Genomic DNA, 23,999 nt, shown 5'->3' with positions numbered 1-23,999 from the left:
GTGAGTTGTAATGTATGCTGTCACTAAAATTGTCTAGTAAACACAGATGAAGCTCTCCCTAGTGCCTTCCAGGTAGCCCTTCTGTCATGGGTCTCTTAGTTGGGACTGTGAACATGGTATCTTCCATACACAGCATCACCCCATTACCATTCCATCTCTTGTGACAGAGTATCTCATAGGACGTGTGCAAAATCCAAAATCCTACAGTAGACCCAAGAAGGCCTCTTCAGTTGCAGGATCTCCATTGGAAACAAAAGTCTGGTTTGTATCACAGTAGACACATTCACTTAAAATCTCTGGCCGTTTCCATCCCTGACACCATACTCTATGCTATCTCCCTCAGGTGTTCTTAGCCATGTTGGTTCTGGTAGGAATTCAATTTAGATGCAAAGGACTGTGTCTGGCATGGCATGGGAGAGAGCAGTAAGTATTCCCAGCCTGGACTGCTGTGGACACTTCAACAGTCCTAAACTTTCACCATCAGGTAAGACTGGGCTGCAAAGAACAAGATTTTGCAGTCCTCAACACTGGATGGTTTTGCTGAAGTTTTGGCCTGCCAGCTAATTACCTAATTTTCTTTGAGGGCTTTCTGCCAAAACCCCAGAGAGAAAAATGGGAAAAAGATAGCTGTAATAATAAATCTGATATGATCTTGTTGAGACAGTGCAATTTGGTGTTAGTGCTAAATGGCAGGGGATTTCAATAATTTAGTATTCCTTTTGGTACTTTTTGGTTCATTAGACAGCCAGATTCCCAGGGTGTGTGTACTTGCCATTCCTGTTAGGAATGCTGTTGTTTACAGAGACATTAAACTCTCTTATCAGGGTCATCTTCTACATAGAGAAATCCTGACAACCAAGGGCAAGAGTTAATCTTTGATCTTCCTACCAGAAACCTCCTCTCTTTTTTTAAAATTCAAATCCCTTCTTAAGATACCCAGCAGTTTACAGACACAAACATCTTGCTGAATTTCTGCATCATTCTTTTACAAGCTTCAAATCAAATCAGAACAGCTTTGCCCACTGATGAGATGAAAAGATTTATATTTCTATATACCAGTTCACATCTAGTCGGGGTAGATGGTACTATTGGAGTGTACATTTTCATTAATTTGGGACTCAGCAACTGTAAACAACCATCTTTTTTATTTCCATCAGAACTAGTACACAAACTAGCTAGCGTTCAGTAATAAAATATTAGTACCCTAAGCAGAAGCCAGAAAATTAACTGAGGTAGAGAAAGGCAGCAGTGATGTGGTAGCTCGTGAGGAGCTAAAGCTTTTTCACTGCAGTTCCAAGTATTTTGTCATCAGTGTCTCCAGAGCAAGGGAATAATTTTAGTTATCTACTTCAGAGGGCACTATGAAGATTACAGTCAGCTACGCAGTGTTTGTATGGTGCTGGGAAACAGAAGGTCGTATACAAAAATATTTCTTTAGTCAGGTAAGTTTACAGCCATTAGAGTTACATTCTTTTTTTCACAGTTGCCATCCGGCTTTGGTGGTGTCAGACCTCATGAAATGAAGTCCACCTGGATGTTCTGGGCAAAATAAACAGAACACGACTTTTTATTTAATCCTCTATTTCTTAGAAAGGTTTATTTTTACAAGGTAATTTTATAAACTATATTTCTGTAGGGGTTTTGGCGTTATTTTTTATTGTCTGAATTGTTTATTAACAGTGATTCTATATTGTCATAAACAATTCTAATAAGAAAATTGATATATCCAATTTTGTAGACTAAAATTTGAGAAGAGTGATTAACAACCTGAAGAAGGGGGAAGGGAAGTTCTACATTAAGAAGATTGGCAGTGCTTCAACTAGAAGACTATGCTGTGACTGAGGCTGTAGCCAAAAATAGAATTGGATTAACAGAAGAAAGGCAAGTAGATAAAACTAAGGTCAAAGCAGAAATAGATGCTTTAGAATTACCTCATGCACCAAAAAGATACGAAGAGATTCTCAAGGAGTTTTCCTATTATATACATGTATAATGGAACATCAGTTCACAATAAGAGGAGCTATGAAAGACGACTCAAATAATAATTTCATTAAGAAGAACTAAGCTTTAAAATAGGCGGAAAAAATTACAGTAACTTCTTCTGTTTGTTTATACAGGTTTTAACATGCATACATATAACATACAAATAAATTAAAAAATAACCTGTAAAAGACAGCTGTAGATGAAAAGAAACAGTAAAAATAAGTTACCTAGAAACTCTTATTGACGTGGGGTAACATAGTGACAAGTCAAGCTCAGTAACTCCTCACCAGAAAAAAGGCTTAGGGAGGTAAAAAGTTCTACCTGATGACAATTATTACAGCTCTGTTTACACTAATGAGTCCCAGATCCGTAATTTGTGGGTTGTAGGAAACAGAAGAGTAAAGACTCCTGCAATTAGCGGAGGATTTGATTTACAACCCTCGAAGAGATTAGGTCTGGCATAATTGACAGAGGTTTATAGACCTTAAGCAAGAAAACTACAAACCTATGTTTTTATAGTTATAAGTAAAAATATGCACTGGGTGTTATGGTGAAGGGTTTTAAGTATAATAATGTGATTTTATAGGTTAAGTTAAGAATTTAGATGTTGTAAAAGTAGTCTCTGTGTGGACATGACATGACAGGCTATTGGGTAAGACACAACCGCACTGCGGTGAGAAGTTCCACAGGTCCTAAAGTGAAAACAAAGTTTCATTTTAAGTGCCTATTGGATTAGAAAGTTGTAAATTACAATGTAACTTCGGATCTTGTGACTATTTCTTGTTTTGGCATCTTGTTACTAAACCTCACACCTCTGAGACTGATGCTTGTTTGTTATTTTAAGTAATAAATCGTGTATAACTGCGATAGTCCCATCTTTCTTAATAAGAACTCTGACGATGGTGAAAGCGGCACCAATAAGGCACCAATAGTGGGAGAGAGAAGCTAATACACACAGATAGGAAGACTTTTAAAGAGGAAAAAAGTAGGTCTATAGAGATTTTGGTAAGATAAGCTGTAGCACCTAGGAAACTTGTCCTTTCTTGTAGCTTTGAATTTCAGTCAGGTAAGTTGGTTTCAAAGGAGGAAAGGTGCACTTGTTGAAAAAAATTATTTTTTGATGTGTTCGACTCTAGTGCTCTGAGGTAGATACTGACTATCCTTATCTTCAATTTTCTACATGGAAAAGCTGAAGGCCTGTGTTCTTGATATGAAGGTTTACTCAGAGCTAAAGTAATGGTCTAGTAGTAAGCAAGAGCTATGTCTGCTTTTATTGTAATGATTTTGTTCCTTTATCTGTGGTTAGATATTGCTTGGTAAAAGTATAGCCAAAACCTAAACCCTGAGAGGAAACACTTATAAATTTATAATTTTTTCCTGTCATTCTGTGTTCCTGTATGACAGGAGCACTACAGTGGTGGCTCTCAACAGCTGCATAGTAGGAGTTATGTTAAAGATGAAACATCTACTTGCTTAATGCAAGAGACTCCTTCAAATTTCTTGGGATGTAAGGTTCATTAGTGGCAAGGAACTGCTGTTTTAACGATAAGCCCAGTATTAAGACAGAAACTGAATGGGAGGGATTTCTCTCCACTGAGTAGTTCTGCTATTCACAGCAAAATAGAACAGCTGTGTGGAAATAGTGTTTCAGTAATATTTCTAATGACCTCTAAACATGGTATAGCAAGTTAATGCTTATTAGTTGGGGACTTCTGCTCATATGTGACCAAATAATTTCTGTAATAGTCTGTGGAGTGAAGAGAAATAAGGCTTTTAGGCTTTCAGAAAAAACCTGCTATATGGAATTTGTCCCCAGCAGTTATTTCAGAGAACTAAGTATTTGCTTTGATCTTTTATTAAAGAAAAAGGAGGGGAGGGGAGGGGGATGTGAAACTTATACTGGGGTGAGAATGACTATTTCTCTTTCAAAAGTTGTCTCCTCTTTCACAAAAAGACTTAAGCAATGGGTACAAAATCCAGGAATGGTTATAGATTAGGACTGTCTGAAATTCCGTCCTGAAGAGTGTAGCACCACTTTGGGCTCAGTATCTGAAGTCTAGTTGATAAGCCTTTCCTAGGAATGAAACACCAGTTCTTGCTGTCCCTGACTGGATGCACTGTCATTGGAAATTGAATCAGCCAGGTGGTGATATTCAGCTTTCAGCAGTGGTTGGTTGGTTGGTTTGGGCATTTTTTTCCCTTTTCCTCCCTTGGGCTACTTTTTAATGAAAAACTCCTCCAGTACTAGCACATGAGTCATAAACATAATTTCCTCTAAAGTCGTAGCAGCCTATGCAATACTAGATAATTAAATATTGAAAAGGTCTGTGATTCTTGTCTTTGCTCATTCTAGAAGCAATTGCAATAAAACTCTGCCTATTGCAGACAGGTACTGGAATGTCTCAGAAGTGACAGATGGATACGGTACAAATGTACTTAAAATCTCAGAAATGATGCAATAGGTCAAGCTGAATCCTGATTCAATAGAAAGCAAACATTTGATGTTTTAGCAATGACAAGCTTTGTGTGGACCCTAGCAGGAGACCTGTATGGTTGCAGTCTCAGCAGGTCCGATCAGCACAACTCTGCCTAAATCAAATTCACTGTCACCAGTCTGCAGCAGCTCAGGGTCTGATCTATAGGGTTAACAGAAAAATCTGTCAAAGCATCATAATGTATCTTCTAGAGATCAAGCCACTGAGACTATTATCTCTCTTTGGGGGTGGTGGGTGAGAGGAGAGAATATTTTTAAAACTCATCCAGTACAGATGCTGCAGACAGGATAGCTGTTCCAAGAAGAACAACCAGCATAAGAAGGCTTACTGTGTTGGGATTTTTAAAATAAAAATACTTAATTGGGGAAAACATCTCCAGCTATGCTTATAGTATAGGACTTTGGCATAATAGTGGCAGATGCCTGCAGCATTAATATAACCAATAATTATATTTTTCATATAATGTGCTTCAAAGGAAAAAGGAAGAAACCACATGAGGTTTTAGCTCAATCAGCTTTATTCTCATCCTTGGTCTGGTCTTCTGGCCAAGGCTGCAGAGGAGAGATAAGACTGGCTGATACTGCAAACCTGTAAGCCTCTCTTATCTGTCAGTAGCGCTCTCTTCCTGACAGGGACAGGCAGAGGCGTGTGATGGCAGCTTTTTTTCTTGTCCTTGGTTAAACATAGAACTGCTGTTGAATTTTCTGTTTTGTAGGTCTGTTTATACATCCATTACACTGAAAATAAACTTGTCCTACATGGAAGATTTTCATTAAGTTCACAAGTCTTTTCTGAGCTTAGTGCAGATATGTGTCTGTTAAGCTGCCCTAAACATAATTAGCTGTGTTCTGGCTTTGGTAGTCCTTGGTGATACAGATCAGTTGTAATCAATATGAAAGGTTCTGCACTAGATTCTTCATCTGCTGCTCAAGGCTGGGAGTACAGTAACTACCCTTCTGGATCCAAATATAAGAAACCTGAAATGTAGATATTCATTCTTCCACCCCAATGCTGCAACTCGTCTCTTGGGCAGGTGGTGGTTTCAGTCTGGTATTCCAAGTTCTCTGGAAGCTGCCAGGTGGTGGGGACAGCTGCTGATTCTCACACCAGCATATTTACTCCTATTTGAAGGTGACTTAAAGGGAAGAAAATGTCTGTTAGAGCCAGAAAATGAATCTGAAGAATGTGCTACCTCTCTGCATGCCCTGGGCTGTGATGGTGATGCAGGACAGGAGATTGCCTCTGCCATGTATCTGCTATTCCGAGAGCTCTGAAAATAGTTACCCTGAGGTTTATATTGACTTCCTGCTGGTAACAGTCGACTCCATGATGTCCACTCTGCACTGGGGATGGCATTTCTCGTTTCTCTCATGGAAGCAGTGTGATGAGTCTGTGATTATGCTTATAGTTCTGGGATTCAGTGCAGTCTGAATATAAGTCATGGTTATGAAGTGTTCCCTTCATCATGTGGGATTGCTGAACAGTCCTAGTTCTGAAGGAGGAGGGCTAAAATTTTCTTTCTGATTAACAAGACAGCATTAATTTTGTTCCTGCATTATGTCAGACTTCAATGTAGCTAGTAGGTATTAAATTAGACAAATTACTAAAAGATAAATAAAATAGACTAATTTTACTAGTTACTACACTACACAGTTACATGCTGTTTTCTGCAAGGCATTTGGATGCTGCATGAGACAGCTGAAAGTATATTGCAATTAGAGAGAATGAATTGGTTGCCAATTTCCTCTCTTGAATGCTTCCATTAACAGTCCCACTAACAGTTGTAGTGAACCTTTAATGAATACAATAGGCCACATAACTCATATGAGCCTGCATGGCGTGGTACATGATATGTTCTGTAATGGTACCTTGCAGTTTTCCATCTAATTTTCGAAGTACTTCATCAACAACTTGAAAGGATTTTATTTAAAAAAAGAAAGTTGTCTCAGTGAAGAGAATGGACTATAATTTCTTTTAGACCCATTACCTTTTTCGTATCTGCTTTGTTCTGTGTTAAACACATTTGGAGAATGGCACAAATAGCAGAATAGTAAGGATGTAGTTGATTAATAATGTGTTTAACACTCAATTTAATTAGTTTAACACTCAATCCTTAGAACTTTTAGTATAGTGCTGGGGTACCCTCTTGGGTAGGCTCGTTTTGGTGGCTTGTGCAAGCCCTTAGCAATGCAGATGGGATCTGCTCCATGCCAATTCAAAGGCGTGTCTGAGTATCTAAGATGAGTGCTTGGATGCATATGCCTGTGCTGAATAGCAGGAGCTTCATCTAACAGAGTCAGGATGAGGTAAAATTAGGCCGTGCTTCTGCAGTAGCCTAGTCACTTCCTCCTCCAAGTGATCCCTCTCTGTTGTCTTCTGCATGATGTGTGACATTGCTATAAAGCAGAGACGAGTGGTTTGAAGAACTGCTGGGAGTGAACTTTGTGCCTGACTCTTACCCATCAGTCAGTCCTTGATGATAAAACTTGCTTCTGGATCAGTCTTTGTTCCCCCTGTGTAAAAAAGAAGTATATGGATTTGAGACCCTGAGGTTTAAGAGAGTTTGTTTAAACCCTAGTTCCTTACTTTGTAATCAAATATTTCCTTGTAAAGGCAGTTTCAGCTGTCTTGTGTGGCTTATGGATGTGCTCAGGGTATGCCCACATGGTCATGTATTTAAATGTCTTCCTGAAAATTGGCGTTCTGCTAACTCTAGAGTATGGACTTCTGGGTTTGGGGATGTTATGTTGCGTTTTGGACAAATTTGGATTTAAAAGATGAGACTTTTGGGGGATTTATTAAGGGTGAGCTGGGAATTGCTCTCAAGGGTGCTAAGGGAGCCCCACTGTTTCAAAGCTGGCTCCACTTTGCAGGGCCATTCTCTCACAATGCCATACCTCAGGTCAGCATTCAGGATGTCTAAGCTGTCAGCAGCACTAGTGAGGAAATGGGGTTCAGTAAGACATGGCTGGCTTGGTGCTGGCTGAGTCCTTCCCAGTGAAAGAAGTTGGCAGTGGTGAGATGAAGACATGGTGTTGGATTTGTTGGGCTTTTGCAGTAGGATATGTCACAAACTGTAGAGGGGCCAGCATTGGTTTGGTTGGCAGTAGAGCTGCAGTCTGCTGTGTTTTGTTCTTAAGTGTTAAAATTTGCCCCAATGCTGTTATCAACCCATAACTGATCAAGGCAAAATAGTCATCCTTGCCTCTGCATAACAGATGAGATGCTTTGAAGAAACAGGGCTTTCCTAATGTGTGTTTTCCTTCTGCTGAGCTCTTCCACAATACCTGTGCACATGTGTGCAGACATGAGAACAGACCTGACTTCCTGAATTAATTGTTTTCGCGGTGCTCTTACATTTTAATAAAGCAGTGGGATTGTCTTTGCAATCTGATTGCTATTGTCTGAAGGAATTTTAGCAGCTCTACTGATCATGCCTGATGCTTTTAGCTACAAGACCCCCTTCCCTTTCTCCATTAAGTCTAGAAGCAGCTCTGTCCATACATCTCATAGCTGTTGCGAGGTGCTCCCTAGCAAGCAAATGGCTGGTCTAAGCTGCCTCTGACAAATTAAATTAATTATCTGCAGCCTAGTTCATTAACCAAGTCTGAACAGTGAATACTGTGCTATTAGTATTGCTAGTGGTGCATTTTGCATGCTGCTTTTTCTCCCCTGCTGCCTCTCGGTCAGCACTGAAGTTATGAGTGTACCTGCTATTGCCCTGTGTCTTTAGAGCAGGGCTGCTGTGTAAAGAATTCACAGGGCTTACAGGTTTCAGGCAAGTCTAGTTAGAGTACATAAGCTGAAGCTGAATGATGACAGAAGATGCACAGTATGGGATTTTCATCTGATGCAAATCTGGATTTTGTTAGAGCTGTTCTAGATCTTCCTGTGGTAGCTGAAGCCAGCTTTCCCCAAGACTCAGTCAGACTGCTTATCTGCAGTTGCCAGAACAGAGCTATCTCTACCTTATAGCCTGCTTGCCTGCTGTGGATTCATTTGAGGTTTTTGTTGTTGGGTTTTTGTTGTTTTGGTTTTTTTTAACAGAGGGTTTTGATATGTAATGAGGATTGCTCATAAGGGAGTTCCTATGGATCCAGTAATCATTAGAACATCTTTATGAGAGGAGTCTTGGGGCTGCCTTAAACCTGTCTTGAGAACCCGTAGGGGAAAGGCTGTGCTTGGTCTCTGTGCTTGTAACTATAGTGTGTTACCTCTGAATCTTTAACTCCTCAGTTAGACTTTGGCTAGACACCAGAAGTTAGGCTGTAGGGCTTTTTTGGGCAAGAACTGGTAAGTGATGCAGTTTTCTTTTGGATTAGTGCATGTGTGGCCTTTCATTTTAAAAGGCATTTTTGTACCATGTTTCAGCTGGTAAATGAGTTCAGTTCTGGCCTGTTAGAAGGCAGCAGTCTCAGGCATAGGTCAAGTGCTACTGCCACAGGGTATGAAGAATGCATTTCTTTGCTTCATCTTGTCACTCCAAGAAAATATTGTTAAATGTTTTCATTATTCCTCTTACAGTTATTTAGTGTTCTTGCCTCTAGAAAGAAAAAAATAGCTAAATTAACTGTATAGCATTTTTAATGCTGGCTTAATGTAAGGGCAAATAAATGCAAGAAGCTGTCGTGGTTTCAGGCTACTTAGAGAACTAGAGTTATCTTAACATAGTGGATATTTGGCTTTTGCTGGTGTTTACTTGAGAGGATATTAAGAGTAAAAGGATGAAAGAAAAGTACCTGTTCCCTTTATTGATAGTGTTACACTGTTCACAGTTACTTCATTTTCTTTATTGACATCAATATTTTGGCTTTCTAAAGTAGAAGGCCTACTTAATGTGGAAGCAACTGCATTGATAACAGTGAGACAAAAGCACTGATAACTGGATTTCAAGGACTATCTATTAATAGGCATGCTGCTTTAGTTTGATTTGGTGGCCCAAGTTAGTTGAGCACAAGCTAGGTGGCAGGGTGTTAGTTCACAGAATTAAAAATAGCTCACTATGATTATTCAATGTTATCTTTAGATAATAGATATGTAACAGGCATTGTTCCTATTTATTGAAAGGCTGGGTTTCTGTGCATTGGTTTCCATGTTACCTGAAGAGGTGATCCACTAGGGATGAAGGTGAGTGAGAAGTTGGTTGTCTTGCTAGTGAAATTTACGACCTAATTTGCTCCTGGTGCAAGCTTTTATCTTCCTCCCAGGAATGTTTGTACATCAGTGTTTGAAGAATGGTCTTCTGTTAGTCCTGAATGTCTTCATGGAAGTCAGAGATGACTTCAGCTGACAGTGCTGCATTCCTACTATACATAGCAGGGGTGGTCTGGCAGTCCAAGTACAAAAGTGGCTTTGGAGGTACAGTTAGCTCCTAGGTTTTGTCATACCCTATGCTGGCAACATTGAAGATGTGGGAGTAGAGGTGATCTAGCATCTCCTACGTTGCAGTACTGGAAGACTGCTCCAGAGTACTTTGAGATCAGAGACTCATCCTGTGATATCTGTTTATGTTTGCCTCTGAGGTTTTCTAGTCACTAGAATGGGAATATGAGTGATTGTTGTCCTCTTTCATATTTTCTGTAAAGATAAAATCGAGGGTTGGTGTTTTAATTTTGGCTGTGATTGCTTGATGAATAATTCTTTCTGGGAAGGAAAGCACTTTGTACATATCAAGTGCACTTGCTGTAGGTAGTACTAAGAAAATCTAGAAGGAAAGGTAGCTTTATAGAATGCTTGTTCTCTCTTCCTTTGTATGCCAGGTATCTTAAAAAATGCATTTTTTTAAGATAATAGCTGCACTTGAGTATGTATAAATGGGACGGTGTTTAGAGATGAACCATAATAAGCCTCCAAGGAGGCATACTTATGTATAGAGCGGTAGGCAAGCAGCTCAGTTTATGGTAGGTGTACATCATTCTTATCTTCAGAGTGTGCTTAATTTTATGGCGCACTTCTGTTTATCTCTGAGTAATAGTGAAAAATCATACTTCAGCAAGATGCTTTTCTTTCAGCAGGTTGGGGGGGCTTCAGGCCATAGTATGGTCTCTGTTGTGGGACTTGGTGTGCTTCTTTGCTATGAGCCTTGAGACTGAGGCTTGAAGTCAAATTCTTGAAATGAATTAATGTTTCAGTATCTTGCTGCATTTCTGACGAGAGATGTCAACCACTTGGAGGACTAAGTTATACAAAGTAGAAGACTTCTCCAAGCAATATAGTACTTCTTATTAAAGTCTGAAACTTGCTGGCTGCTGTAGGATCTGAGACAAACACTGGGACCCACTACCTTCAGCATTAGTCAAAGGATACTTTGCAAAACAGAAGGTAGCATAACCTGGCTGGTTTTTCAGGCTCCCGTTTTGCTCTGGAAAAGACAATTGGAATTTCCTTTTTTCCCTTCACCTTTGGAGAAGGGAAGTATTTGATGTAATTTTTTTTGGAGAAGGGGAGTATAGGAAGGCCTCCTTTAGCAGGTTACTGGATTGTGATGAATCTCACATTTCCTGATTTTAATATATATTTAAATAAACAGAATAGATATATGAAAAGCTGAGTCCTCTGTAGATCTTATGGGAGTATAGGCTGTGGTGCACCATCATGAAGCCAAAATTGTTAATACTTTTCTCCTTTAAAATTCCATAAACAGGAATTGGCTGACTCATCACTAATCATCTCTGGATTGAGACCTTAATCTTACTCAAATGACATTCTAGCACAACAGAGTAAGACACTGGAAATTGATTTTTCTTGTTTGTACTCCATGCATTTGCATACAAGTGCTTACTATTTCCTGATTTAAAGCATCCAATCAGCAGCTTGGAGATGATCTGGTAAAAATAAAACTGAAAACTCTCTTATGAAATTATTTGAGGTTACGTTCTTGAATACTAAGTTATTTGAGGTCTCCCTAGATCTGATCTGCTCTGAGAATCAACTCCCTCCCCAGTCTATGTTAGGGAACATGAATCTTTGATTGTACGAGCCAGGGAAATATATTTAAAAGAGAACCTATGGCTATTCTTTCATTATTAACAAATGCCTGTTAGAAGAACGGTCTCTCTGACCCTGTAGGCAGTTCTCTGCACATCTGTCAATGTTTGCCATCATGAAAGCATAAAACTGGTGCTCAATGCAAGTGTTACTTCAGGACTCTTTTGAACAGGTGCTTTATATAAATCTTGGAGGGATAACTCCTGGAGATGAGTGAAGAGCAGGTTTCTGAACGTTACCAACATGCAGCGAAGAACAATGGAACAAAAATTGGTGATGCCTGAATTCTTGGCTGGAAAATACTCTCAAAAGCAAGTGTCAGTAGCAGTTACTACCCTGCTTATTACCTGCATTTGAAAAGGTCCAGACTGGGAAAACTGAGCTTGAACTAGTGGGGTTTGATACAACAGTGTCATTATCTTAAATCGGTTGAATATGCTGACAAAATGATACTGCAAGAGCTGTTTTTCCTATGTTTCAGCCACTTTGTTCTCTAACCAGCAGCCTCAGGCAGAAGAGATTAAGTCTTTTAATTAGATGCTACCCCTACCAATCTGATATGTTTTGAGTCAGCAGGCCAAAGCTTTTAAACCTTTTCGAATGCAATGGCAGTTAAGGTAATGGTGGATGGGATGGTGAGGTGCAATGAACAGAAAACTTGTCAGTACATCCCAACAAAAATCCTGTGAATTTTGGTGATACCGAATCTATTTTGAAATTATTCAAACATGGGTTTTCTAATGTAATGTTCAAACAAAATGTCATATTTCTGTTGTAAGATGCTAAGAATCCAAATTGTTACATAACAAATACAATTTATGTCTAAATATAACTGCAGAGGAGTACATTCCAGACTTGAGAAATCATTAGCTGCTACAAGACTTGAGTAATTGCTAATTAGTGTGGTTTGTGGCCAGTACTGATGAAGTCACCAGAGTAGGAACAAATGCACTTAAGCCAGCTGTGGTATTTGGTTTCTTGCTTGTAGTCCTTCTCATTGGCTTGCCAGGAACCTGGCTAATGTATTGACTCGCTTCCTACATTGAAGTACAGAGAATGAAGCGATATTTGCTTTATTGCAAGTTATTAATTGGGTGAAACTCATTTTTTAACAATTTGTAGCATTCTGAGCTCTGCTTGTGGCTGAGGGCACTTTGCTGGCTTCCAGTGCTAGATATACATTCCAGTAGTCACTTTATGTGGAATGAAGGTGCTACAGGGGCTCAGCATACAGTGATCATGTATTTGAGGGTGTAGGCAGAGGAGAGCCTTGAAGTCTGTACTCTAATAGTGTTAAGCAGTTTAAACTTCTCTACAGAGTAGTGTTCTTTGAGGAGCACAGATCACTTACTCCCTGCGGAAGGAAAAGCTCCTTTTGCTAGAACTCTCAACAGTTAATGTGATGTTGAACTGTCAAAAATATATTTCTGGCCTCCATGAGTATTTGCATTTCACCGGTAAAGATCAAACTATAAAGATGGAGTAGAAAACTTTTTTAAAGAAGTTGACGTCTTGACGCTCAGCCTGTGTCTTCAGATCTGTCTCTGCAGCCATCATCTCTAGGATATGCTCAGCTTCTAGTCCTGAACTTTGCTAGCTTGATTAGTTGCTAAGAAAGAAACTTCAACTTAATTGTAGCAAAACTGTATTATATTGAAACTGGACTGCTAAAGGGAATTTTTTGGTGGTAGGACAATATGCTCTGAAAGAGGCTTGCATAAAATTAACTTGAATAAGTCAGACCTGTGCTCTTGCTAGATATGTAAGGACCTGTCAGAACTTGAGCGATTGAGACCGAAGCTTCATCTTTAAACTGAAGAACTTCCACAGCAAACCACTCAAAATCATTTATCCACTTCACTCCTGAGCAGTGTGTACACTGGGGAAGGGCCAAGACTAACTACTAGGGTGGGGTATTGTCTAGATGAGCTCCTGTTCAGGGGTTTCTGACAAACAGCCTCAGTTTTGCTTGTAAGTATTGTGACTAGCAGTAGTAATAAATCAGTTCCCTATTTCACTGCCGGGGCAGCATGTTTAGATACCTTCCTAACATGCAATGCCCTTGGAGATGTGTTTTGGCACAGAGACACTCTGGTCTTGTACCTTTCACATGAAACTTGAATCAAGCAAGTAACAAAAAATTGCTTTCAAATTTGTTCAAAAAAACCCCCAGAACAAAACACAGCAAAATGCCACCCCCCCAAAAAAACCCAAACTCGATGTTAACTCTGGCTATTTACATATTTGCAGTTGGACTGCAGTTTTTCTTTGTATTTTTTTAACAAATTTTTTCTGCTTTAGAGACTTGGAAGTTAAGGAGCAAAGTAGATCTAGATTTGAAAATCCAGAATTTATGCCTGCTTAAGGGTCACCCTTCAAAAATTTGTCCTGGTCCGTAATCAAATGGTAAAAGCGGGATTTTTAAAAATTAGAGTATTCCACAAGGGTATGGACTAATTACTAAAGGACATGGTTGGATTTGTGAAGTACAAAGGCCAGGAAAGGATTAAAACTTGCATAAATTTTTGAGGCTAGGTTTCTGGAAACCCAAAATGTTCAGGGATTGATTTAAGTGCTCGTGATGAAATATGAAGGCTCATTCAGTAATAAAATGCTTAATGGTATCTGTGGGATGAAGAATAGCTCAGGAATGGTATGTCTTGGTACCTGCCGGTGATGCACTGATCTTGGAGGTAGCAATGCTGGAAACAAGGAGGAAGAACCCAGTCCCTGTTGCATGAAGAAGTTCACCTGTGCTGCAAAAGTGCTGCACAGCTCTCTTACCTTAGCCAGCTGTGCCTAGTGCCTTGGCTGCAAAAAAGGAAACCTGTGGTGGTGAATGGATGTGTTGAGACTGGATGAACACGTGGGAATTAGGTGATTAGAGATTTCCTTTTAATGTGCTTATGTCGGTAACTATCTAAAATATTTGCTGGTAGCTGGCACTTCCTTAGTGAATCATTTTAGCTGGCATTCCTGGTTTATGCCCCAGCATGTAGTTCTGATTTGCGGGATAAACAAGGTGATGACAATCACAAGGTGACTTTAGGAGCAGATACAAATGTATACATAATAAACTGATCTGATATTTAGTCATTCTCTGTGGTTGTTAATAAGTTTGCTCAAGTGTGAACAGTTCCCCTGGGGAAGGAATGTGTTGAGGAATTATCCTTCTTTCTGTTCTGTTTGTAAGCTTCTCTTTTTAATCAAGTCCTTCTAGTCCTTTCATATGCACACTAGGTATACTAAACTAGCAAAAATCCATTAGGGAAGTGTACACAAAAAAGAAACTTCTTTTCAAGTCTATTTTACTAGAATAAATGTTGGACTCAAAATTATTTGTATTTGGAAAGTTTTCCCTAAACTTTATGCAAAAACATCTATTACATCAGAGATTAACTTTATCTTCAGCATTAAAGCAAAATACAAGTACTTCCAGCTTTCATGATACTTCTGATCAGCCTTCGTGAGCTTCTAGCTCACTTTCAAGCAGTGTGTGGGGAGAGGAGCCTGCATTGCAGAAGAATCAAGCTGTAATTGCAGGCAATCCTGAACATGAGATGTGTTTACTCTAAAGGATCAGGGATGAGGAAATACTTATTTTTTTGAAGGAATAAAACCAAGCCTTAAACCCCAAGTCTCCGAACATTATGATGTCTAAAAAAAGCTTTTGTAATGTTTTGATGTCTGACTCATTTTTGTCAATGCCTGGAGCTGCCAGCACTGAGTCAGTGATACTCAGCATTATGCTTGGAAGGGATTTCCAATAATAAAAAGCAGTACTGATGCAAGGCAGCACACTTGATGGTAAATATGCCAACAGCACTGGCTTAAAATGTATCCTCATAGTTCTTGAGTATCCTGTATATGGCTTACATATGTTCTACTTGCTCTGAGAGAAGCTCAGAGGGATCTACACAAGCCATTGAAGGATGTAAGGAGATCTAGGGAACTTTGAAATAAGGTAGACTTGGCGTGGCTTTGATGGTTGGGATAAGGCTGTAGGATGTAAGTGGGAGCCCAGGACAGGAAGCAGTAAACACCGTACCTGGCTGATTTTGGGCCTGGCCATTCTGGTGCTATTGCTATACTCTTCTCTAAATGTGTTGGAGGTGCCTCTGCAGTCTGCTGTCAGACCTCACCAGCCTGGAAAAGGTGAGATAAGTTTGGGTTCAAGATAGGTCATTCATATGTCCCATAGTAGGGAGCTGCTCGTCTAGGCTAGGCTGGTCTAGTCAGCTGGTGAGATTCTACCGTATTTTTAGTAAGGAAATTAAAGCACAACTATATGCAGAGGACAAACAGATACAACATTATCTGCTCATGGATTCATCTGTGTAGGGAATAGATAATGTTCTCAAACATTGTTCTGGGATCTTTTCCTCATGCATTATGCAACATGCTTCCCTAATGACAGCTGGATAAGAGCACCTAAAATTTTAGAGTTACCTTCCTCTCCTGAGGGAAAAGCACTTACTTGTAGCTAGCAGTGTCTTCCATGGTTTCCTGTCATTATCTTAACCATAAATATTTGATTATCTCTTGTCAGCCTTTGTTGTGCCAATTGTCACGTGATGCATGCAGCTTTCCTGTTGGAAAGGGATGGGCTTGATATACCCCTCATATCTGGAGCCTGGCTCTGCACAGGCGCAACCCCATAGCTGATGGTGTAATGTTGGTGTGCTGGTAGCTTCTGAAAGGCTGAACCAGCCAAAATGCAGTTGTTGGCAGTTAACAGCCAGTGGTGGTTCTTCCCATCTCCCCTTGCTAATGTGGGCTGGCTTTCTCGGAGCACACAGCTGTCCTGGTGTAACTGTACTCCCTTGATAAAAACAGAACATGTACCACTCCATGGGTGGGTCATGGAGATCTAGTGGGCCTCATGGCCATGGGGAAATCTACAGATCCAGTGTTTTGCTGGGCTGGTTGCTCGTGATACAGTTCAAAAAGCCAAATCCTTGCTTCCTCCTATGGCTGTCTTCTGAGGCTATAAAAAAGCTGCTGATGTTTTCTTTCCTATCCCGTATCTAGAAAGTAAGCAAGTAGTTTGGAGAGGGGCAATGGGAAGAAGGGAGACAGACTGCCGAGGAGGAAGGACCCTGGAAAGCTGTTCTTAGTGCTTGATAGTTATGTACATGACCCACAAATAGGATTAATAGTTATGGTTATCCAAGGTGTATCCAACATAAGTAGATATGACTTCAAAGAGAAGCACATAATAATGGGGTTACTGTGGGTGAAAAGAAAATGAAAACTACTCTCTCTTTTCTTAAAGGAGAGGGGTTTTTATTGGCTGAAGTGATAGCTGAGATAATTCTTAACCTTTTTTATTTGACAGCCAAAATACTTTGCTATTAGCCTTGTTCGGAAGCAAAGTAAGCTAAAAAAGTAAGTTACACCTGCAGGGGTGAATGGGTCTCATGACCTGTAACATCACAGATAACATCTCTGTTAGGAACAGAACATTTTTCCACTAGGATTTCACTTGAGAAACTGTGCTTTGAAACTTGGTAGAGGTGGGGAGGAGGGGTCAGAGTCCAGGAACTGGACAGGTCATTGTTTCAAGTGCTGAAATACAGGATGATGTTGAATTTTCCCTTTTTTTTTGGTTGAAATGTATTAGAATGTTTCAGTGAAAGCCACAGCTGTCTCTTTGTGCATGGATATACACGGGCACCTAGTGCACACTTGCCTTCTGTGAATGCAGTGCAGAGCAGTTTGAAAGTTCAAACATATATTTCACAGATTACCATGGGGATCACTTTAATCAGCTTTGAGACCTGCTAATGCTGTAGAGATCTTTGAAGGACTACTGCTGTTTTCATCTCCATGCAGCCAGTGCAAGAAGGAATGAACATCATGTCTCTGTGCCGTCGCTGGAAGAGATGCTTCTCTCTAGGTAACTGTACAATGGGCAGCTGCTTTTGTTGTGCATTACACTGAACTGGGGGTGGACAGAATTAAGAACAACAGCTTTGGGAGTGCTTTAGAGCAAAAGGTCACCATATATGCAGTAAATCTTTCTAAGCTAGTGTTGGCTAGAAGCCAGTGTTATAGGGCTCTGGGCTTTTAGTAGAAGAAAACAGCTTTAAATCATGAGCATATAATGGAAACCCATTTATTTTTCTTGTTTAAATTGTTCTCTTAGAAATCAAGATCAGCTGTGCTTGCAGCTGATATGCTTAAAGCTGTTAATAAATTGTTCTAGAACAGATGCATTACAGAAAGGAAAAAAGCACTTGGGTGTCAGAATGCTAACAGAATTATGATGCGCCAAAGATATTTTTAGCTTCAACCAATATTGATACAGGGAAACATGCCTTAAGGTGTGAGGCAAGAAGGCTGTAGCTGCTTTCTTCTAAGGATTAGCTGTGACTGTCAGTTGTGCTAAGGAGATTTCTGGTGTCTGTTTTTCAAATATTCCACTAATCACACAACAGATATGCTGTACTTGATAGTTATGTACATGGCCCACAAATGGAATTACTAGTCATGGTTATCCAAGGTATTGCTGACAAAAGTGCTAGAATTCTAGGATCCTCCTTGAGGAGTGGAATTATTCACAGGAAAGATTCTCATTCTTGTTTGAAGTATAAGAATCCAATTTAGCTGTAGGTTCTGCCACCTCATGTTCACTTTTTATAAACTGTTTTAACAGTCAAATCTCTGATACGTTCCAGGAACTGCAAATAATGAGACTGGAGGAGGGGAGTAGAATTAGTGTTGTGCATTGTCAAATGCAGTGGCTTGTGGTTTAAGTTTTTTCCTCTGTGTTGAAAGATTTTTAGCAGAAAATTCAAAAGAAACTTCATTAAAAAGTTTTTATCTCAGAGGCTGAAAGTCCACACAATGGACACAATGTATTTTCATGTGTTTGCCCAATGAATCTGCATGTGCACTATGCCTTGTGTGTGAAAATTCTTAAGTTATTTTAAATGTGGAGCTCTAAATCCAGTGCCTTCTACACTGTCTCAAGTGCTGAAGACTTGTTCATTGTTTTCTAACATGTGCACATGTGTTTTGAACTCGACTGACAGTTGGTAGGCCATGCTAATCCAAGCATTTAAAAAAATAGTAATTTATGAAAAGAACAGTGAAGTGGTGACATGTGGCATTACCAATGGCAGAAACCTTGTTCCCCAGAGTGTCAAAACCAAGTAACCCCAAAGAGAGAATGCTGGTGCCTGGTATATCAAGTTCTCACTGAACCAATGCCTCTGTTATCTCCTTCAAAGCTGCCTTACTGCTGTTCCGTGTGGGACTTGTTCATGAGCTGTTGGTTGGAAAAAACTGATGACGTTTTTTTGGATGCCTTAGTGTCTTTATAGTATCTGCAAAGTTGTTGGAAACCTGGAACATATGGAACTCAATTCTCAGAGCTGAATCTGAGCCTGAGAAGTGCAAATTGTCTGAACAGCTTTGAAAAGAACCTGTTTCACATGAAGTGTTTGGATTTGAACTTGAGGGGTTTTAGTGACAGCTTGGGAGGCTCCTTGAGCTTACTGGAACTGCATTACTTGCCTATTTAAAATTCTGATGTTGAGCAGTAGCTGCTGAAGCTGAGTATTCAACTTTGTGTCAGGCTATTAGTTCTAATTTATATGCTGCCTGAAATTTATTTTTTCAGGCATCAGATATGCCATTGGTTCTTATAAATCAGACACATGTTGTATATACCAAAAACCCCTGCTTGAAGTCCAAGTTACAGTGACAAATTGCTAGCAAATACACAAGTGAGTTTGGAGAACAGAAGGAAAGAGTGGAATAAAAGTGAAGCTTCTAGAAACACCATTTTTGGCCAGTGCAATGTGGGAACTTAAAACTGACAACAAACCACTTGTTTTAACTGGTGTCAATTACTAGATCCCCATGGTTTTGTAAACTTAGTCTGGAAGCTGGGGTGGGGGAAAAAAGGAATTAACTTTTTTACTTACTAGTGATACATGTTCATCCTTGGAATTTAGCTGACAGTTGTGGTGATGAAGCTTGAGGCAGAATAAGAATAGATCATGTGCAGTGTTATTAGTTCAGCATTATCAGCAGAAACTGCTTGGTTTTGACGTTAAGCGAGAAGGTACAAAATTACTTGGGAGATGGAGAAGAGCTATTTTAGGCCAAGTGCTATTTTTCTTGTGGTCTCACCAAGGCTGCATATGAGGATTGTTAGAGGGAATAGAAACATTTGGCCTTTATTTTGTCATTTCGAGACGCAAAAAGAAATATACCAAGGAAACCTTAACTTAGACCACAGGTAACGCTAGGCACCTTTGCTTTCCCATATCTGAGTATTCTGCCAATTGGTTTTTTGCTTTGAATAATGTCTGTTATTCATACAGAGGTAGGTGAATTTTATTGGGTTGACCTGCTTCTTATCCCTTCCCCCAGTAAGAGTTCTGTTCTGTCTCTAGAAGTATGCAGAAATATGTGTGACAGTGCATCTGAATCTTCTTTGTATACAGTTTCTGCTGAACTCCTGAGGTAGCATAATTCTGGTTGCTGCTGTTTAGTTCTCTGAAGTCTCTCATGTTCTGCTAGGAATCTGTTTTGTTTGCTTGTGACAACATTTAGCTGCTTCATTCAAATGAATTTGGGCATATGCAAAAAAATCCAGGCTCCAGCTGTCTCTGTGGCATGCAGTGCCATTTACAATTGGAGTCTGCTTCTCAAAAGCAGCAGTGTTTTGTGCTTTGAATTTCTTAAAGAACTTTCTAGTTAGTAATTTAAGATTATTCAAAAAGACCTTTTTTTAGTGTTGTCAAATTTAGCTTAGATCTGGGATAAACACAAAAAAAGTGACTGAACTTCACAAGGCATATACTATTCCTGTTTAGGCTTCACATGAACAAGGCCAAGCAAATGGAGTTCTGGTTCTCCTAGTTTCTTTAACCTCAACTGTTGCTTTTGCATCAGCTGAGGCTATAAGAAGTCTTTCATAAATGTATGCAGTTTAGTGAAGTGAGAGCTGCTGATGCTGTGTCTGTTAACACAATCATCTATGAACTACTGATCCACCTATGCCGTATCTCTGCATTTATTAGAACACTGCAGTTCTTCTGTAGCTACGTCCCACTGGCAAATTGGTCTTCCTTGGATTGACCAGTATAGCCAAGCTTTTCTTTTGGCTTAGCTGAGCTCCCATTTCATAGCAGCACTCTTTGCAGCGATCCTTGAAGTGCACTGTGAGATGCTAGAAGTCCATGAGCATTATCCCATTGGCTAACTTTCCTGTCCAACGATAGCCTTCTTAGTCTTGTTAATTTTGATAATCAATGCATTGCATAGCTGTAAAGAGGAGGAGTGAAGTTACAGACCTGTGTCTCTTTACTTTCCTGTGCAATATCTGTTAGCTTGATTGATGACAAGTTCCTCCTTGCATCCTGGAGTCCAGAGAATAATGGTCCTTTGCTCGGTCTTCTCTTGTGCTTCTGAAGCTTCATTTGCTCTTAATATCCTTTTGGAGCTACTGTCTTCATCTGAATCTTGCTTTGTTTATTGGTCTGTATCTCGCACAGAAAAAAAATCCTATCTTCAAAACTGATTCACTGCTGTGCATAAAATTGCTGTTCTTTCTCACTGTGCATCTCTAAAACAACTGCTGCAAAGGTATGGGTGTCTTTTTGTGTTCTGATTTGAACAGGGGAGTTATCCAAGAGCTTTAACTCCCACTATCCTAAGTTTGACTCACAGTAGGACTGTTCCATAGCTATGTCAAGTTGCTTTAGCTGAACGCAAAGTTTTTTCACTATCAGTTTAGCTGTTGACAGATAAAAATTCAGATTAACTTTTATGAATAATATCTTGTGTGAAGAACTCTAATCTGTTCTTTTGCTCACTTACTATCCTTGCAGTTTTTCTGCATGCAACTATTTAAAAAAAAAAAACCAAAGCAAAACCAAAAAGGAAAAAAATCCCAAACCCTAAGAACCCCTGAAAATCCAAACCTGCAATAGAAGCGCTTGGAGGATGTACCTACCAGTTAAAATGTCAGACCTGAGTTTACTTCCAGCTTTTCTGTTTCATATTGTCTTTAGCCTGTAAGAAAAACCGTACCTTCCTTGGGACTGCATGTAATGCTGTTTGTGCCTTGCAGCACAAGCTGATAAGTAGAGGAGCTTGAGCAGACTGAGTAGTCACTTAGATATCTGCAATAGCATTTCAGTAAGTAGCTGCACTGATTTGTTGTCCACTTCTAGTGCTGCATGGTAGCAAGCACTTCAGCCTATTAGTGTACAAGACCTGTAGTAGTAGGGTTCCTAATGCCTGAAATGATGGAGACGGACAGAGAGCTCTTGCTCCCAGCATGAGAAGCATTCCCTGGTGATAGTCTGAAGGTTGCTGCGCATGTGTTCTCATGTATTGGGTATGTTGAAGCTAATAACCATCTTCTGTCACTAGAATTTGTCATGGCCTCCTTGTTATCCTAGACAGAAGCACTCTTAACCCTCTAAGCTGATTAGATACCACTGGCTCAGAAGCTCAGTGCCAGTGAAGTCCCAGGTGAAAATGTACAGTACTTAACTGTGCTCCTTTTCCTACTCAACTTCTGCATTCCTTTGGAAATCCTACACTTGTTACTATCATGTATAAAAGATGTTTTGTAGTAAAGAGAAGTTCTGGTTGGCCTCAAACTGCAGCGTACTATCTTTAGAAAAGCTGAGGAAAGCTTTATAACTACCTATTAAAATTGACAGGATTTGTTAATATTTTCATGATCAAAGTTAATTGGGTACCACACTTGTTAACTGTACCTGCTGAAAGCTTCAAGTTCCTGAAAGATAAATGTTAGTGACATCTATGGTGCTGTTTACAGAACTGAAATAGTTTGCAGTAAAACACACCTAAGACACCATTGACTAAATATAACTTTTTTTAGAAAATAATAGCTTCATTTCTTGATGCAACTTGCTTTACTCCTAAGATTTAGGGTAAATGTCATTTGGGCAGGAATACTGTGTCATATTTGCTTCTCCTTTAGCAAATGAAAGAGCCACATCATTTCCAGTAACTTAAAGCAGAACAGTTCTTGCATGATTCTTGAGAGAACTGAGAGGTGTTTTGCAACTGTGTATTAACTTCAAGGCTGCTGCTGTTATGAATTCTGGTATTTACATGCAGATGATCTAAAGACATCTTACTTTGCAGGGCATATATCTACAGTGAAGGAAGTGTATCTCAAATAACTTTTGATAATAGAAGAGCTAGAAAATAAAAGCTCCACTGTGAAATCTTCCAGATCTTCCTTTGTTCAGGCATGAGTATGTCAGAGTGTCTGCCTACAATGTTATGCTGTTGAACACTTGTGGCAGTTTTCTAAATTCTTAAAAATTAAAACTGTAACACTGTTCATCAGGCTTTTTTTCACATGAACTCGTTATAACTCAAGGTCAAGATATCCCTGTCCTATGGAACAAAGCTCTCTTGGAGGACCTGGTAGCGGAAGTTCATACCCTGCATCTCCTGTCGGCAGCATGCTGTGCTCTGCCTCTTTGAACTCCTACCTTATGCGCTTCTAGATTAACTTTCAACTGCATTTCTGTTGAACAGTGAAGGCAGCTAGGGAAATAGTGCAAGAAATAATGTATTTCAGGTAAAACCAGCGCGTTTAGTCAAGCTTCAGAGTAACTGTTCATGTATTAACTTGTTGACAGTTCTGAAGTGCAGAACTCCTCATTTGGTGTCATCTTTGGTACTCTGTGATGGTAATCCTGTGGAAAAATATTATCCCAAGAAAGTGATGGTGTTACTGAATCCGGGTGGCTTGTTGAGAGCCAAATTTGCATTTCAGTGCAAGGAAAAGTCCCAACGTGTCTGCCACCTCTCTAAATATGGCTCTTAGCTTCACTGATGTTCACTTTGATAACTCTTTCTTTGAGGCTTAAGCAATAACAAAAATGCCACGTTTTCTGTAAATGAGAAAGTTTGGAGGCTTTTGGTGAGGCTCTCTTTCACTCTGAGGAAAGATGTCTGCCACTTAGTACAGTTGGGGGCATACAGGGAACTTTGTATGGCTACTTAAACTTTGTCTAAGCTTAGAATCACAGAGTACTTAAGGTGAGAGGATCCCTGGAGATTGTAGTCCAACTCTACTCAAGTGGGGGCAACTTCTTTACCTTAGTGTACTTTAGCTCTTTCTTGTACTAGATCCTAGTCCCACAAACAGTGTGCAGAATCAGAAGTCTGATTCTTGGCTGTAAACCCTCTTAACATTGCTTTAGTTCTAAATGACATGAAGTCTTTGGTGAACTTCTCCTGTAAAAACCAGCTGTTTCTCACAGATTGTGGTTCTGATGTTTTGGTGAGGGGCTTAATTGCTCTGTATACTTGTTCTTAAAAGTGGAGCACATGTTAGAGCAACCAAGCACATCCCCAAGCTAGAAGTAGTAACTAGCTGGCTAATCTACTTAAGAGAAAAGTGATAAAATTTCAGCACGAGTTCTCTTGTGACTTCTGACAGTTGACAAGCATCCCAAGTGACTCATCTTTCAAAACACTACAGAATTCACAACACTTTATTTACTCAATCATACAGGAGCT

General features: G+C 39.7%; 1 protein-coding gene across 3 annotated transcripts in view; it reads left to right on the top strand.

Moving 5' to 3' along the window:
* Positions 1-23,999, top strand: part of ATP8A2 (ATPase phospholipid transporting 8A2) — a 320,265-nt gene that overhangs the window by 8,811 nt on the left and 287,455 nt on the right. For 2 of the 3 annotated variants that reach the window (XM_048294918.1, XM_048294919.1), the window contains exon 2: positions 17,211-17,364. The exons of the other annotated variant lie outside the window; for it this stretch is intronic. In XM_048294918.1, coding sequence (XP_048150875.1) covers positions 17,295-17,364 — 70 coding nt within the window. In that variant the 5' untranslated portion in view covers positions 17,211-17,294. The remainder of the gene's footprint in view (positions 1-17,210; positions 17,365-23,999) is intronic. 3 annotated transcript variants of the gene reach the window in all.

Source organism: Corvus hawaiiensis, chromosome 2 (assembly GCF_020740725.1).
Source record: "Corvus hawaiiensis isolate bCorHaw1 chromosome 2, bCorHaw1.pri.cur, whole genome shotgun sequence".
NCBI lineage: Eukaryota > Metazoa > Chordata > Aves > Passeriformes > Corvidae > Corvus > Corvus hawaiiensis.
Note: the sequence above shows the minus strand (reverse complement) of the source record. Positions and strands in the feature narration are given on the sequence as shown.